General features: G+C 44.2%; 1 protein-coding gene across 2 annotated transcripts in view; it reads right to left on the bottom strand.

The window, feature by feature from the left end:
• SCFD1 (sec1 family domain containing 1) overlaps positions 1-15068 on the bottom strand; it is a 103189-nt gene that overhangs the window by 31614 nt on the left and 56507 nt on the right. For both annotated transcript variants that reach the window (XM_056545251.1, XM_056545252.1), the window contains exon 15: positions 11916-12012. In XM_056545251.1, coding sequence (XP_056401226.1) covers positions 11916-12012 — 97 coding nt within the window. The remainder of the gene's footprint in view (positions 1-11915; positions 12013-15068) is intronic.

The raw sequence follows: 15068 nt of genomic DNA, 5'->3' as shown, positions 1-15068 counted from the left end.
GTGTGAGTGGTGGATCGTAGCCATTTACAGGTAGTAAGTTGGAGCACAGTTTTGTTTATGAAATCTGTCCACTAAAGAACAGTCGAAGAAGTTGTAGCTCATGTTTTTAAAGGCTGGTTTCAGTTATGCAACTTTGAAAAGAGATCTTGCATTTTGGAAAGATTAGGTAAATGGCTGCCACAAGGATGACCTTTTAATATTGACTTTGTGTGTATTTGAGTAGCTCAGGTGAAGTTATTTCCACGGAGTTGGCACTTTAACTTAATTAAATGTGCTGTCATTTATTTATATGGAAGTATTTCGATCAGGATACTGATCTCATCTAGACAAACATCACAAAGTACATCTACCACCATCAGGACTATTCCCCCCTTACCGTAACATTGGTCGCTAAGTAAAAATGATGTTCTTTAGAGCAAGGGAGCAAAACACGGAGCTTAAAATATAACAACATGGATGAAATTATGGTTTTCAAGTATAAAACTGTCTCAAATAAAGGAGAAATGGCCATATTACCAACAGTTACCAAAATTCAGCTTTCATCTTCTAAATGACTAGAGAAAAATTTACTTCTCTTGGTTGCTATGTTTCAATAGGGTACATTTAAGTTCTAATATATTAGGTCCCCATATTGTCCTCCCTGCACTTTAGAAGAGCTATATGGCAAATTAACAGTCTTTTCTTAATATGCTAAGGCAATAACGCATCAATTTGATATGACTGCAGCAGCCTATCACAGGTCACAGCAGCAATGTCAATACTACAGTGGAGTAAACTAAGACTAGCTGGAGACTTGTGACAAGCAGGAGTAATGGTGGGTGGAGGGTAGGTATTACTTCAGCCTATATTCAGTTTTAAACAGACAAGTCAAACTTTTAATCAGTTGGGGTCTTGGTGCAGAGACCCTCAATTATTGCTAGATATGGCTGGGAAAAAGGTGCAGCTGTGCGCGCTTCACTCCACACTCAGTATGGCTTGTTGCAGGAGACAGGCTTCATTGTAAGTCTAGGAGCCCATCTCCTGCAAGAAGTCATATTGGGAGGAAAGTTGGGGGTTGAAGACCAGAGTCCTGTGCTTCTTCCAGCTATAGTAATCAATGCAGAAATCCAGGCAATTCCAAATGGATCATTTATATTTTCTCGCAATTGTATGTATTTGTATACACACACACACACACACACACACACAGATTGATATATATATATATATATATATATATATATATATATCTCAATCAATCAGTGTATATATATATATATATATATATATATTTTTTTTTTTTTATATATATACACACATATATAATATATCTCTCAATGTACACACACCGGAAATGCAATAAGGATGTAGCTAGATATCGCTAGATGTGGGTCTCTGCACCAGGAGCCCAACAGATGAAAGCTCTTGACATGTTACAATTGTTTTTTTTTAACAGACTGCAATGATTCTAAATTCAAGATTATTTTTCATTTACTGAAGCTGGCAGATATCTTGAAAACAGTAAAGAACTGAAACCCAGTATATTAGAATACCACGTACATTGCTTCTTGCATTTGATTTTGTCACAGCTTTGTATAAAAGATACATTGAGGAACAAAAAACAATATACATTGTTGACATAAGGTCAAATGTTTAGTAATCCTGTAATTATTTCCCATATTTGAAGATACAGAAATGTGTATTAATCATTTAAATACGGTAGATAGAAAAACCTTATATCCTCAATGATTACAACACAACATCCTGTCCTAATAGGGTTTTCCGTCATAGGAGGAAAAAACAGATTATCTTTGCTTTTATCTCTATATATAAAATATTATAACTAACCCTCAAGTCAAAAAGTGCTTTAAAAAGCCAAATGTCAACAATTATATGACTTCCCTATTAACCTAAGGGTGATAAATTCCTTCCTACACCAGCCAAGGCCTGTCCAGACTCTGGGTACAAGGTACTATGTATTAGATTCTCTGTTTAGTGGCATTTCAAACAATTAACAAATGTGTTTTAGGAATAAACAGATACATGAACCAGATCTAACTATGAATAGTCTATTCACATGAAGGTTCTGCTGCCCAAGCTCGGCGAGGTATCATATTAATAAAAGATGGTAAATGCTGATAAAGGCCCTTTTTAACTCCAATTGTGCCTATTAACATTATATTCTCTTGCATCTTGGGACTAATATAAGGGAAATACTATGAAATTCTTGTATAAAAAAAAAAACCATCAAATATCCTATAAAACAATACAAAGCATTAGGGCTTGACAATATATATCATAATCGCATCACGATTTTTGCGTTTATGCGTTTTGCGTCTATGTCCTCACAAAAATTCTGTGATTACCTAGGCACTGCTGGGAGAAACAACAGTGGGATGCATGCTAGATGGGCCGGGCCACGCTGCACGGAAGCAGACAATCAGGTGAAACATGGCAGCTTGGCCTGGTTTGGTGGCGGTAAGTTCACCTCCCGCACAGCACGGCCTGGCCCCTTCAGTGTGTGTCCCACTGTGTTTGTCCCGCAGCCTCAGCAGTGCCTGTAGAGCTCAAATATAGGATTCTGTGAAGGCACAGGGTTGGAGAAGGGTGCAAAAGTGTCTGCTACACTGAAAGTTCCCAAGAGCACGACGGACTGCATAATACTCATAAAGCTGGCCACCCCACCAAACAAAGCAATTGGGGAGGAGGGTCTTGGTAAGAGATGTGACCAAGAACCCAATGGTCCCTCTGGGTGAGCTCCAAAGATTCCATGTGCAGATGGCAGAAAGTTCCAAAAGGTCAACAATCACTGCAGCACTGAAAACAGACTAGCGTTTCAGGTGCAACCAGGATTAAAGTTTTTGGCCTCAATTCTAAGCATCATGCCCAATACTATCCCCTACAGTGAAGTATGGTTGGGGCAGCATGCTGTGAGTGTGGCCTTCAATGGCTGGGACAGAGAAACGGGTCAGGGTTGAGGGAAAGTTAAATAAAGCAGATTAGAGAGCTAGTCTTAAAGGGTTACTCCGCTCCCCAGCATCCGGAACATTGAGTTCCTGAACGCTGTGTGCGGGCTTCCGTGTTCACGCCCGCCCCTCGTTACATCACGCCCTGTCATGTGACATCATGTCCCGCCCCCTGAATGCAAGTCTATGGGAGACTTCCCATAGACTTTCATTGATGGGGCAGGCTGTGACGTCAGGAGGGGCGGGCCTGAACACGGAAGGCCGCACACAGCGTCCAGGAACTCAATGTTCTGGTGTGAGGTGGAATTTTGCGGACGCTGGGGAGCGGAGTAACCCTTTAATGAGAACCTGATCCAGAGTACTCTGGAGATCAGACTTGGTTGAAATGTCCTTGAGTGGCCCAGCCAGAGCACTGACTTTAACCCAATCAAACATCTCTGGAGAGACCTGAAAATGGCTTACACCGACAGTCCCCATCCAACCTGACAGAGAGGATCTGCAAAGAAGAGGGACAGAAAATCCCCAAATCCAGGTGTGCAAACCTTGTGGCCTCATCCCAAAGAAGACTGAGGAAAGTGATCTCACTAAATAAACTTTTCCAAACTAGCTCAAGCTATGTTCCCTAACTACTCCTAACACTTTAAAATGCTCTGTATCTTACTGTACTTCTCAATACTCACATACTGAAATCTCCCAGCAGAAGTGGGCATTTCCCAGCAGGCATGACATCACTGAAGCCCGCTGGGGGACCACTTCCGCCCTCCTTATCCTTGCAGAGATATGATATATAGAAGACCTCAAGCTCTGTGCAGCAGCTTTCAGTCTTTGTATCTTTCAGTGAGGCTCTGTTCAGCTTTCAGTGAGGCTCTTTGCAGCTGAAACACTTCCTGAGTTTTGTCTCCTGCCATTACAAGCAAGAGACCAAACTCTGAGATTTTGACCAGACGGAATGTGTTCTGGTCAAGAAGGGAGACTCCTGGTGGCCAGAAGTATACAGCAGAAACACTAACATAAAACTTTATTTTTTTGAAAGCCTATTACAAAAGGTATTTATTTGGCACAAGGAATCAAATATTAAAAATCATGTTTAATGACAGTGCCCATTTAACTAAGAAAAGGATCTGAATACTTATGTCCATTCAATATTTAAGTTTTTCCTTTCCAATAAATTAGCAATGATTTCTAACATTCTGATTTCACTTTGTCATTATGGAAAAACTAAGTGCAGAATGATGGGGGGAAAATTGTGAAAGAGTAGGCAAACTTTCTAAATGAATTGTACATAATTGCTGTAGAAAAAGGGGTAGAAAGGGTCAGAGATAAGATCATGACAGAAGAATTAAGGGCTCAACCTCTCAGGTGCTGGACATCATAGAGGCCAAGCCAGCAGTCTGATTGTAGTTCCCCAATATAACTTCATGGTGTGGATGCTAAAAATATATGTTTTCAGGAGTGTTGGCTCAATTGGTGCCAAGCATTTCCTGGAATTAACAGACAGCTTATAGAAGACAGGAAAGAGTCAAAATAACATGTGCTAATGAAAATAATGCAACTTCTAGTCACACTAGGAATATTATAAGCATTTTTTTCGGACCTTATTTAAAAAAAAAAAAAAAAAAAGTTGCCACAAATCAGTTAACTTGTTCTCTATGGAAGTATCCACTTTAAGGGTAGGGTCACACGTAACGGATCCGCAGTGTATTTCACGCTGCGGATTCGCCGGTGACCCGACCAATTTTGTGCCTCCAGCTGTTTATTTGGCTTCAGCTGCATCAACATAATAGGGTTGTAGGTTGAACTTAGGCAACAATAGGTCATTTTCTGACAACACATTCTTTTTAAATGGCAAGATCTGAACAGTGAAGTAAGGACTAGGAACACAAACAAACCAAGGAGTATTTAAAAAATGTTTGACACTTTTGCCCAGACACGTCAAAAGTTTTGATCGCATCGAGTTTTATGCTTAGATCGCTAGAAAATGTGCCCAAGATCTGTCCTTTTCTCTGCATATACTTCTATAGCGAAAAGGTTGGATTTGATTGACAGCCAGGGAGTGAGCAGTGCGTTGCCCCAAACTTTACAGGAGATTACAGCAGGTCTCAGGAGTGAGACCTGGTGCGATCAAAACTTTTGACAAGTCTGGGCAACATGTCAAAAGTTTGTTGTTTTTATTTTGCCATTTTCAAACTTTTAATACAACTCATTGTGGAGTACAACAATAACACAATCCGCCACGGGGAGTGAACACAGCAGAAGGGGGAATATGAAGCAGAACATACTGGGTACTATCAGGAGTATAGTCAGCATAGCATGTGTTCGTACATAGGCATCACTGTAAGACTTTAAGGCAGTAAGACAGGGTCTCCGCTCCGTCATCCATGAGGAAGCACAGAGCCCTCAACGAACAAACAAAAACATACACACACCACACACACTTCCAGTGCCCTCCACCCTCTACCACCTTCAGCAGAGCTTCTACTCAAGGAGCATTAATCTGACCGGACCACTCTGGGGAACCAGCAGAAACATCCTTCAGAAGCCATGGCATCCAAATCCTATCAAATTTCTTCGGGCATTTCTGACTAATATACAAAGCCTGATAATGGGGCACATACTTGTTAACTAGATAAATCCACCGTGAAAAGGGAGGAGGAGAGGAATCCTTCCAAGCCATTACCACCACTTTATGTGATGTGCACAGAATAGGAGAAAGCGAAAGAGAATATGATAAGGACCTGATACCACATCGTTAATAAGTCCCAATAAACAAAGGGGTCAGAAGAAAGGGGAACTCCAGGTAATCAACCAAGAATGTCATGACTTCCCGCCAAAAGGGGGCTATACACGGACACGACCACACCGCACATAAAAACGTACCCACATTCGCTGATGAGCAGCGAAAACAGAGATCAGAGGGTTAGACCCCTATACGTTTCAATCGTTCGAGGGTATAGTAAAGTCGCAGAACAAATCTAAACTGGATCAACATTTCGTTAGCACTAACCACGGTGTGATAATACGTCTTTTCTACTTCCTTCCAGTGCTCGGGGGACAGGTCAGGAAAATCCGCAACCCACCTCTCATACGCCAAACCAAAAGGACTAGGACCTACAGATTGTAACAAAGCCTATGCTTGTGTGAGGGGTTTACCTAGATCAGTAGTGCCCAAAAGCAGTTCCACCTCATTAAAGGCAGGAGTAATCACCAGAGAGCCAAACTGCAATTGAACCGCAAGTCTCAGTTGGAGATACCTAAAAAAAAGGCACTCCCAGGGACATTATAGTGAGTCTGCATCTCGGGGAAGGACAAGAAGGACAGGTCCTCTCCAAATATCGCAAATTTGACCCCATAGGTACCCCAGTATCCAGCTTACTGAAACCTGTAAAGGTGAGACAGATTGGGATTCCCCCCACAAGGGTGACCTAGGGGAGAGCACAGGTTGAGAAAACACCCCAACATCCTGGACCATACCGCCACCACGGTATTAATAGGCAGCAAATAAGAGGAGGAGGAGGAAGTGTACCTGTAAAGGGAATTAGTAAGGGTTTCATAAGATCCCATCAAAGCACCAGCAAGGGCAGTGGCTGCATTGGAGAGATCCAGGTTGATCCCCCACGCTGCATACACCAACTGTGAGGCAAAGTAGTTAAAGGGGTACTCTGACCCTAAGACATCTTATAGGATAAGATGCCTGATCGCCGGGGTCCCGCTGCTGGGGACCCCCGCAATCTTTCATGCAGTACCCCGCTATCATCAGCCTCAGTGAACAACCCTGTCTAATCCCCCTACTCAAGGAATCTGAGATATCCATATTTGTGCCAATGCGTGCCCTTGGTTTATCATAGACCTACCATACCCAGGAATAGAAGCTAGAACCAATACCAAGGACCCGAAAAACCTCCCAGAGATACGGCCACTCCACAGAGTCAAAAGCTTTATAGACATCTAGGCTCACAAAAAATCTTGATGAGGCACCCTTTGCAGCTGCTCCAATGTTCAGTTGAAGGCGCTTAACATATACATCAGTGGCCCTCCCAGGCATGAACCCAGTCTGGTTAGGGTGAATGAGGGAGGAAATTACACTATTAAGGCGATTCGTCATAATTTTAGCCATAAGCTTAATATCAATGTTCAGCAACGAAATAGGGCTATATGAGTTGGGTAATGTCGGATCTTTGCCGGGCTTGGGCACCACTACAATTAGGGCCTCTCTCAGACAATCCGGTATAACTTCAATAGGATAGGCACCAATTTCTCCTCATTCAGCCTATACCAGTCCCCAATCAGCCCGCCTAAACTAGGGGTCTTCTCCGATGGCAGGTCCCTAATGGCTTGCGCAACCTCCTTGGCCGTAAGGGGGCATCCAAAGCTTCCGCCTGTGAAACTCGTAATTTAGTAAGAGGAAGGGCCTCCAAAAAGGAAGACAGGGCAGGTTTGCAAGAGCTAAGTTTAGAGGAGTATAGTGAGGAGTAAAACTCACGAAACACATCATTGATAGCGGAGGGGTCCGTAATCTAGGACCCATCCCCGTTCATTATACAGGGGATGGAGGCCACCGCTCTTGCCAAATATGCCAGAAGTTGTCCATTTTTATCTCCAAACTCGAAAAGGGCTGCTTCCCTGTCCAACAGTTTTTTTTTTTTTTTACTCTATCTTTTTGTACACTAAGCAGAAACCTTTGAGCTTTAGTCCAAGCCCGCTCCCCCTCCAAAGTAGGATCTCTAACATAGGCAGCCTCGAGGGACCAAACTTCTACCTGCAGTGCTCGCTCCCGAGCTGACAAAGACGCACGTTGGCTCGCCATGTCTGCCACAAAAGCTCCCCTCACCGTAGCTTTCTATGCATCCCACTGGGGCATCTAGATGTGTAGCATTAACCTCCCAGTATTTAGCATGAGACGCCCCCAAGGCATCTGCAATCGCTTCAGAATGTAGCCAATTCGGGTGCATTCGCCAAAGTCAGGGGCAGGGGCCTAAGTTGAGGGTAACGATAATAGCAGAATGGTCTGAGATCCTTCTACTGGTGTACTCAATGTCTCTTCCCGCCGGGAGATCTACTGACACCAGGGCTAAGTCAATTCTGGAGAATGACCGGTGAGCCAAGGAGTAGAAGGAGAAGATAGACTCGGTCAGATATCTCCACCTCAAGCTGTCTTCCAGACCCAACGCCAAGCGCAAAGTAGAGAAAGCAGAGGAGCCAGGGTCTGCAGCTGCGGTACGCTCGAGTGAAGGATTGGGTACAACATTAAAATCACCTACATAGAGAACAGGAGCAAGAGGAAAAAGCATTAGTTTATCAGTAACAAGTTGAAGGACATCAACATTAAAAGGGGGGAGGGACATAGAGAGAAACTAAATTAAAGGGGTACTCCGGTGGTCAATGTGTTTTGCGTTACCCACTTACCCTTTTTAGTGTGTTTCCTTCTTCACATTGATGTCCTCTCTGCCCTTTGTTTGTTATTCTTTTTTCACCTAGTTTTTTTTTTTTTTCTGCTGCTTGTATTTCCGTTTTCTGGCTGGGCTGCAAACTACTAATCCCTGCAGGTCACCTCTTTTTTTCTTTTTTGGGTTTGGGGGTTCCGCCTTGCTTGTAATGTGTCCGCCCCAGTACTGCCCTTTTTGTTTTATGTTCCGCCTGGTTCCCGCCCACCTCTTTTGCATGCTTTTGCCTTTATAACATGCAGTGAACATAATGTCTCATTAGTGAAAGCATTTGGTAAAGGATTGACACCTGCGAAGTTCAAGAAAAAGACTTCATTCACCCACCCACCCACCCACCAATCACCCATATTCCCAAATGAACCAAAAAAAAAAGAAAATAGACAAAAGAATCAGAGACATAAAAATACATGAAGTCGGCTACATGCGCATGCATCCTACACACAGGCGCACAAAAAGCTACAGCCTGTATGACAAACACAAGTCCCGTACCTGAACACGCCTTCCACAGTCTGATTGGATGCCCATCTGCCGCATCAACACGCCCAGTGAATAAAGCACACATGCGCGCAGAAGCCGAAAACATTGGTCACACAGGAAAATGCGAGTCACAGAACTAGGGAAACATAAAGCCAATAAAGGTAGTCCGGTAAAAACAAAAACTGAATATTCAAGAGGAGGGCGGAGAAAAGGCCAACCACTCTCGGAGGCTGGCAAAAGATGGAAACAAAAAAAAGAACAACGCATTTTCTACAGCATTGCCAGAACATGGCGGCGGACGACACAGCAACATCGAAAAACTACTGAACTTCTCCCAACAAACAGGTGAGTAAAAAACCCACATGCGGTACATACATCTAACACATGTCAATTTGAAAAGGCATCAGAATACGACAAGGGCGCAACATCAGCAAAACAAAGAAACAGACAAAACAAAGGGTACAAAAGACAACACAACATACATCCATCAGGACAGGGCACCAACAAATGCAGCAGCAAACAGTCAAAAAAACAACAACATACCCTGAAAATAAAACCCCCTGTCTAACACTATAGAACCAGTGTAGACCTAGACCCATAACTGAGAAAAGTACAGTGGGAATCCCTGACCAAGCTAAACCGACCCAAGTTAACACGGCCGTACCCTCCCGCCACCCCAATATACAAAAAAAAAAAAAAAGGGTCAATAACTAAAGTGAGCCCCTAAACAGGCAATCGTACCTAAGGATTACCACCAGTGGCCGTCCCTAACTCCATACCATAATGAAGAAGGAGGGGGGGGGGGGGTGGTAACACCAGCAAAGCTTCCAGGATCAGTCTGGAGGAGGAACAGGAGGGGCTGCTTCCACCCACTGCAGTGCCTCAGCAGGAACCGTAAAGAATCTGTTAGTGTTACCATCAACAACAAGTAGTCTAGCCGGGAAGAGCATGGCATACTTGTATTCCTTTGCTCGCAGCCTGGAGTGGACTTTGGTCATTGAGTCCTCTGCTTTCGGAGTATCACTGAGAAATCCGGGTAGAAAGAGACTCTGCTGTCACTGAACATCACCTCCCCTTTCTCCCACACAGGTCTCAGGATAGCATCCCTGTCACGGAAATGCAGTAATTTAGCAAGGAAGGGCCATGGAGGGCTCCCAGGAGGACCAGGCCGCGCAGGAACTCTGTGTGCCCTCTCCACCGTAAAGTAAGGGGAGAAGGTATCTGCAGGAAGGATGTCTTTTGGCTCTGGAGAGACCGGAGGTGGGGGCTCAAGGGATCCTCAAAAAACGTCAGAGAAGGGTCTAGGGAATCCCCACCATCTCGGACCGCTGGTCTAGAGAACTGACTGAGGGCTTTAGCCGCGTGAGCCGAAGCCCAGGCCGCGATCAGAGTAGGGTCCCCATGTTGCTGCCGAAACGGGCCACAGGATTGAGAGCGGCCATCTGAGGACCCTTCATATTCAGAGGAAGGGCGAACTGCATCAGCAGGAGCCTTGGACTTTTTGCGGTTGCCACGAGAGCCACCCATTGCACCTGCTGGACTACAGATCTCAGCAGGTAGGGACAGACAGGTAACCTCTAAGAGAAGACATGGGCCCCTTAATTGCAGGACTCTGAAAAGTAAGAACATGGGAGGAAAGTCCAGTAGCAGAAGTCAGTGGCTGAGAGGACCAGAGGGAGAGTCACTATTGTTATGAAGAGGGGAGAGGAGAGGCTGGGAGTTGTAGTACCCACAGGCAGAGGTATGCAGAGTCTTGCAACAGGAGAGAAGTCTCACAGGGAGAGGTATGCAGAGTCCTGCAGCAGGAGAGAAATCTCACAGGGGAAGGTATGCAGAGTCTTGCAGCAGGAGAGAAGTCACAGTCTTCACAGTCCACACAGACTGCCAGCACACTCAGAGGGAGAGTGGGGTTGCCTAGGCAGGGGTTGCTGCAGCTCTCACACTGGCACCAGCCCCCAGGAAAGCAGGCGCTCTGCCACCCCACACAGCAAAGCAGGCCACACCAGACTGCCGCCAGCGCCGCCTGGAGCGCCGCCAGTCACCAACACAGATCCGTCCCAGAGGAAAGCAGGAGGACCAGAGAGTGTTCCCACCACCACCAGGTATGTGAAGAAGGCAGCGGGGTCGCCCAGGTCAGGGGAAAGCAGGGCTTAACACGGCAGGGTAACGGGAGCTCCGGCGGACACGTCCGCTCAGATCCTTATTCAGTAGACTCATCTCTTGTTTTGTTTTTTTTAAACATAGTAACCCTTTATCCCCTTCAAGAGCCAGCAAATTTTTTTTCTGGCTCACGTTTTTCTCCTTACCTTCTAAGACTCATAACTTATTTTATTTTTCAACGATCCCTCCTCCAAACACACAGCGGGATGAACCAGGAGAGATAGTTGTTCTTATGCTGTTTGTTGGCGTGGAGTGGCTGCAGAGACCTTAATTTCTACATATGCTATCCCATTGTTGTACTTGGTTCTCTGTACAACCATCCATAGTAAGCGCAGTTCAAATTTAGCATTACCATTGGTCCTAATGGAGCGCATCCTCCTGCTTTTATCTTTCTTTTCTATTTTTCGACTGACAAAGTTGTATTAGGGCTTATTTTCTGTGTGAAAAATTGTACTTTCCACTGATATACTTTTTTAAAATCATAAAATGTATTCCAAAGCCAGAAAAAATATATATGTAGGGCAAAATTGAAAAAAATATGTAATTACACAATTTTTCAGGGCAATTTATTCAGTACGATTCCAATGGGACCATTAGACACCAGGGAATAGCGGCATTTAATGTTTAAATGCCGTGATCTGTATAGATCATGGTATTTAACCAGTTATATAATGGACATAGGAGCGATCTCCGATGTCCGTCATTACCGGCAGATGTCAGCTGCTGATAGCACAGATATCTTCCGATTATGACGCGGACCCGACCTTCGGGCCCGCGTCATGTTCACTTACCCAACCCATGACGTACTTGTATGTCATGGGTCAGGAAGGAGTTAACAGCCACTGACATTCTTTGTCAGGTTAACCTCTCGATTATATGTAAATAAACTCACCATCTGGATCAGAGATAATGTCAAGTAGAGACTTATCCAAAGTAGATTTGCTCATCAACTTCTCTTCATATTCGAAATAAACATCCAACTTTCTAGCCTGAAACAGAATAAACAGTACGTAAAAATAGGGATCCATGAAATCTCTGTTTACATTATATTATGAAAAATTATATTATAAAAGCAAGAGGATCTAAGCAGTTTGATATATAGGTCATGTTCCGGTAAGTTCTCAAGAACTGTGAGATATCACAGTGACATTTTAGTAAAATCTCAGTGTTCAAATGGCAATGTCCTAAACCAAGGAGGTGGAAAATTGATTCAGCATTGGGCCTATTAATCTATCACAACTAAAAAAAATGTAGGGTGTATTTGGAAAATTTTAGCATAGAAACTGAACTCCAGAAGCCTGATTAGATAAACAAGTGCAGTGATCAAATGCTGTACCCTCAGCCACAAGATTTATAATAAAGTTAGGCAAATTGTCATGTAATTTCAATGATGCATTTGTATTTAATATAGACCCATGCCTCCCACATCAGGTTAAACAGGTAAACACAAGGCAAGTACAAGAACATCTGCATTATTCTCCAATATTAGCCTTTGCTGACCTATATAAGAGGAAAAAAAAGGGCTTCTTTAATGTCACAGTTCCAGAGAAATGTCTTATTTATTCAAGAATTTTTCCACCATAAAATCACAATTACATGATAATGAGTTTTCCCTCTTGAGCGAAGTCTTTTTATATTGCTGCTCAGCTGTTGTCTCCTACACAGAGAGCAGATGTTTGGTGTCAACAACTAATACAACAGTGACTACTTCAGTGACGATGTCACTTGTCAATGGTCTTTGCATTGTTAGGAAGAAGTACACCCATCTCCACTACTCTGCCTGTGTAAAGCATGTAGATTTCTGGTGTTCTTTCCTCCACTGTCACAATTAACAGGGATACATACGCTGTTTAAATATTTCGTTCTTGAACTTGTGCAGCATTTTTATGACATTATTATATCAGTATAGAGCACTCAGGGGTAAGAGACAAACCCTGTTCTGGAGATTGCGGGATATTCCAGTGGTCGGATCAGACATTTTCCCCCTATCCTGGGAATATTAGCCAGATAACCCTTTAACTAAAATGTGCATGGCTGTGTCTATAAAATTATCATTTATCAGACAATCCTTTGTTCAACCTACTTCTGGCTCATCTGTATGGCCACCACAAAGAAGTACTATGATGCATGGCAACTTATGATAAGATAAGTGTCTGATCGCAGGGGGGTCCGACCGCTGGGACCAAACCCCCAGAATACCGCCCACCTCACACCCCCGGATATCTTGCACCCTGGCTCTCCCGGGAAAAAGAGCGTGTCAACCTCCACACGAAGTGGCGGCCAACACACCCCCTCCTGTAGAGATACAGCGTTCATGTATCTCTGGCTCTCGCGGCTTCATGCAGGGGTCGACAAGCTCCGTTCCTAGGTAGAGCCTGGGTGCAGTGCAGGAGATTGCAGGGGGTCCCAGAGGTCGGACCCCTGTGAATAGACACCTATCCCCTATTCTTTACATAGGATAGACATCCAGTGCACGGAGCGAACTTTGCTCCGTGCCAGATGACTGGCGATGCTGGGTGGAGGCTCGTGACGTCACGGCTACGCTCAGCTTGTGGCATCACGGCCACGCCCCTAAATGCAAGCTTATGGGAGGGAGCCCGACAGTAGTCATGCCCCCTCCCATAGGTTTGCATTGAGGGGGCGTGGCTGTGACGTCACGAGCGGAGCGTGGCCGTGAGGTCAAGAGCTGCACCCTACACTCTAAATGAACAATGGGTGCAGCAGGGAGATAGCAGGACCCCCGCAATCAGACATCTTATCCCCTATACTTTGGATAGGGGATAAGATGTCTAGGGGCGGAGTACCCCTTTAAGGGTAGGATATTAGAACATGTCTAGTGTTGTTACTTCACATTTATTATGAAATGTAGAACCTCTTTAATTCAGTCTTTTGCATGCAACTGGTAACTTTAGCTGGGAACATAACACTGAAGAAACTAGAAACAGTAATAGTTCTGGTGGTAGAGGAATAGAAAACAAAGATGTATTAAACCCAGGAGAGCATAACGCATAATAGCTAACACATGATTTTTGTTCTCTCACATCCAATAAATACTTTAAATGTGAGCATTAAAACACAGACTTTAAAAAAAAACAAAAAAACATTAAAAGAGGCACATAAAAAAAAATAAAAAAATAAAAATATATATATATATAATTAAGGCAGCATTTCCCAATCAGGTTGCCTCCAGCTGTTGCAAAACTACAACTCCCAGCATGACCAGACAGCCGAAGTGAGCAGCAGTTGTGTGGACGAATATTTTTTTGTGATGTCAAAGGGGAATGGGCAGACTGGTTCAAGATGACAAAGACAACAGTAACTCAGATAACCACTTGTTATAACTAGGGATGTCCCGATACCGATACTAGTATCGGGGCCGATACTATCAATTTGCATGGTATAGGGAATCGTTTAATGTCCCTGATACCATGTCCGATACCTGCTGCTGCTCCGCTGCCCCGTTCTCCCATCCTCATCATAGTGTTCCATGGAGGAGCATGTGACACACACGTGATTCCACCTCCTCCCCTGCACCCAGCATAATGCTACGGAGGAAGCAGAGTGACGTATAGGTCACATGCTCCTCCATAGGACGCCATGATGCGGACGGGAGGATGGGGCAGTGGAGCGGCAACACCTGACAGAGGACAGCCGCAGGTGAGCTGTCTGCAAGGAGGGGGCTGCTACTAACATCCCTATTTATAACCAAGTTGTGCAGAATATTATATCTGAAAGCACAACATGTCCAACCTTGAAGCAGATGGGCTACAGCAGCAGAAGACCTGTGTCGCTACAATTCACACAGGCTCACTAAAACTGGACAATGGAAGACTGGAAGAAGGTTGCCTGGTGAGTCTAGACTCCAGCAGTGACATATGGCAGGGTCAGAATTTGGCGTAAATAACATGACCACAGTGGTTGTAATGTACTGTAAGGCTGGGATTTTTACATTATCCGTTTAAACCCGTCATAGCCCGTTATTAATAACGGCCGTTATTTTGTGACAGGAGAAAGTAACGGGAGAAATAGTGCATGCACTATTTCT

This window comes from Hyla sarda, chromosome 11, assembly GCF_029499605.1.
Source record: "Hyla sarda isolate aHylSar1 chromosome 11, aHylSar1.hap1, whole genome shotgun sequence".
NCBI classification, from domain to species: domain Eukaryota; kingdom Metazoa; phylum Chordata; class Amphibia; order Anura; family Hylidae; genus Hyla; species Hyla sarda.
This window is presented reverse-complemented; position numbering and strand designations above follow the sequence as displayed.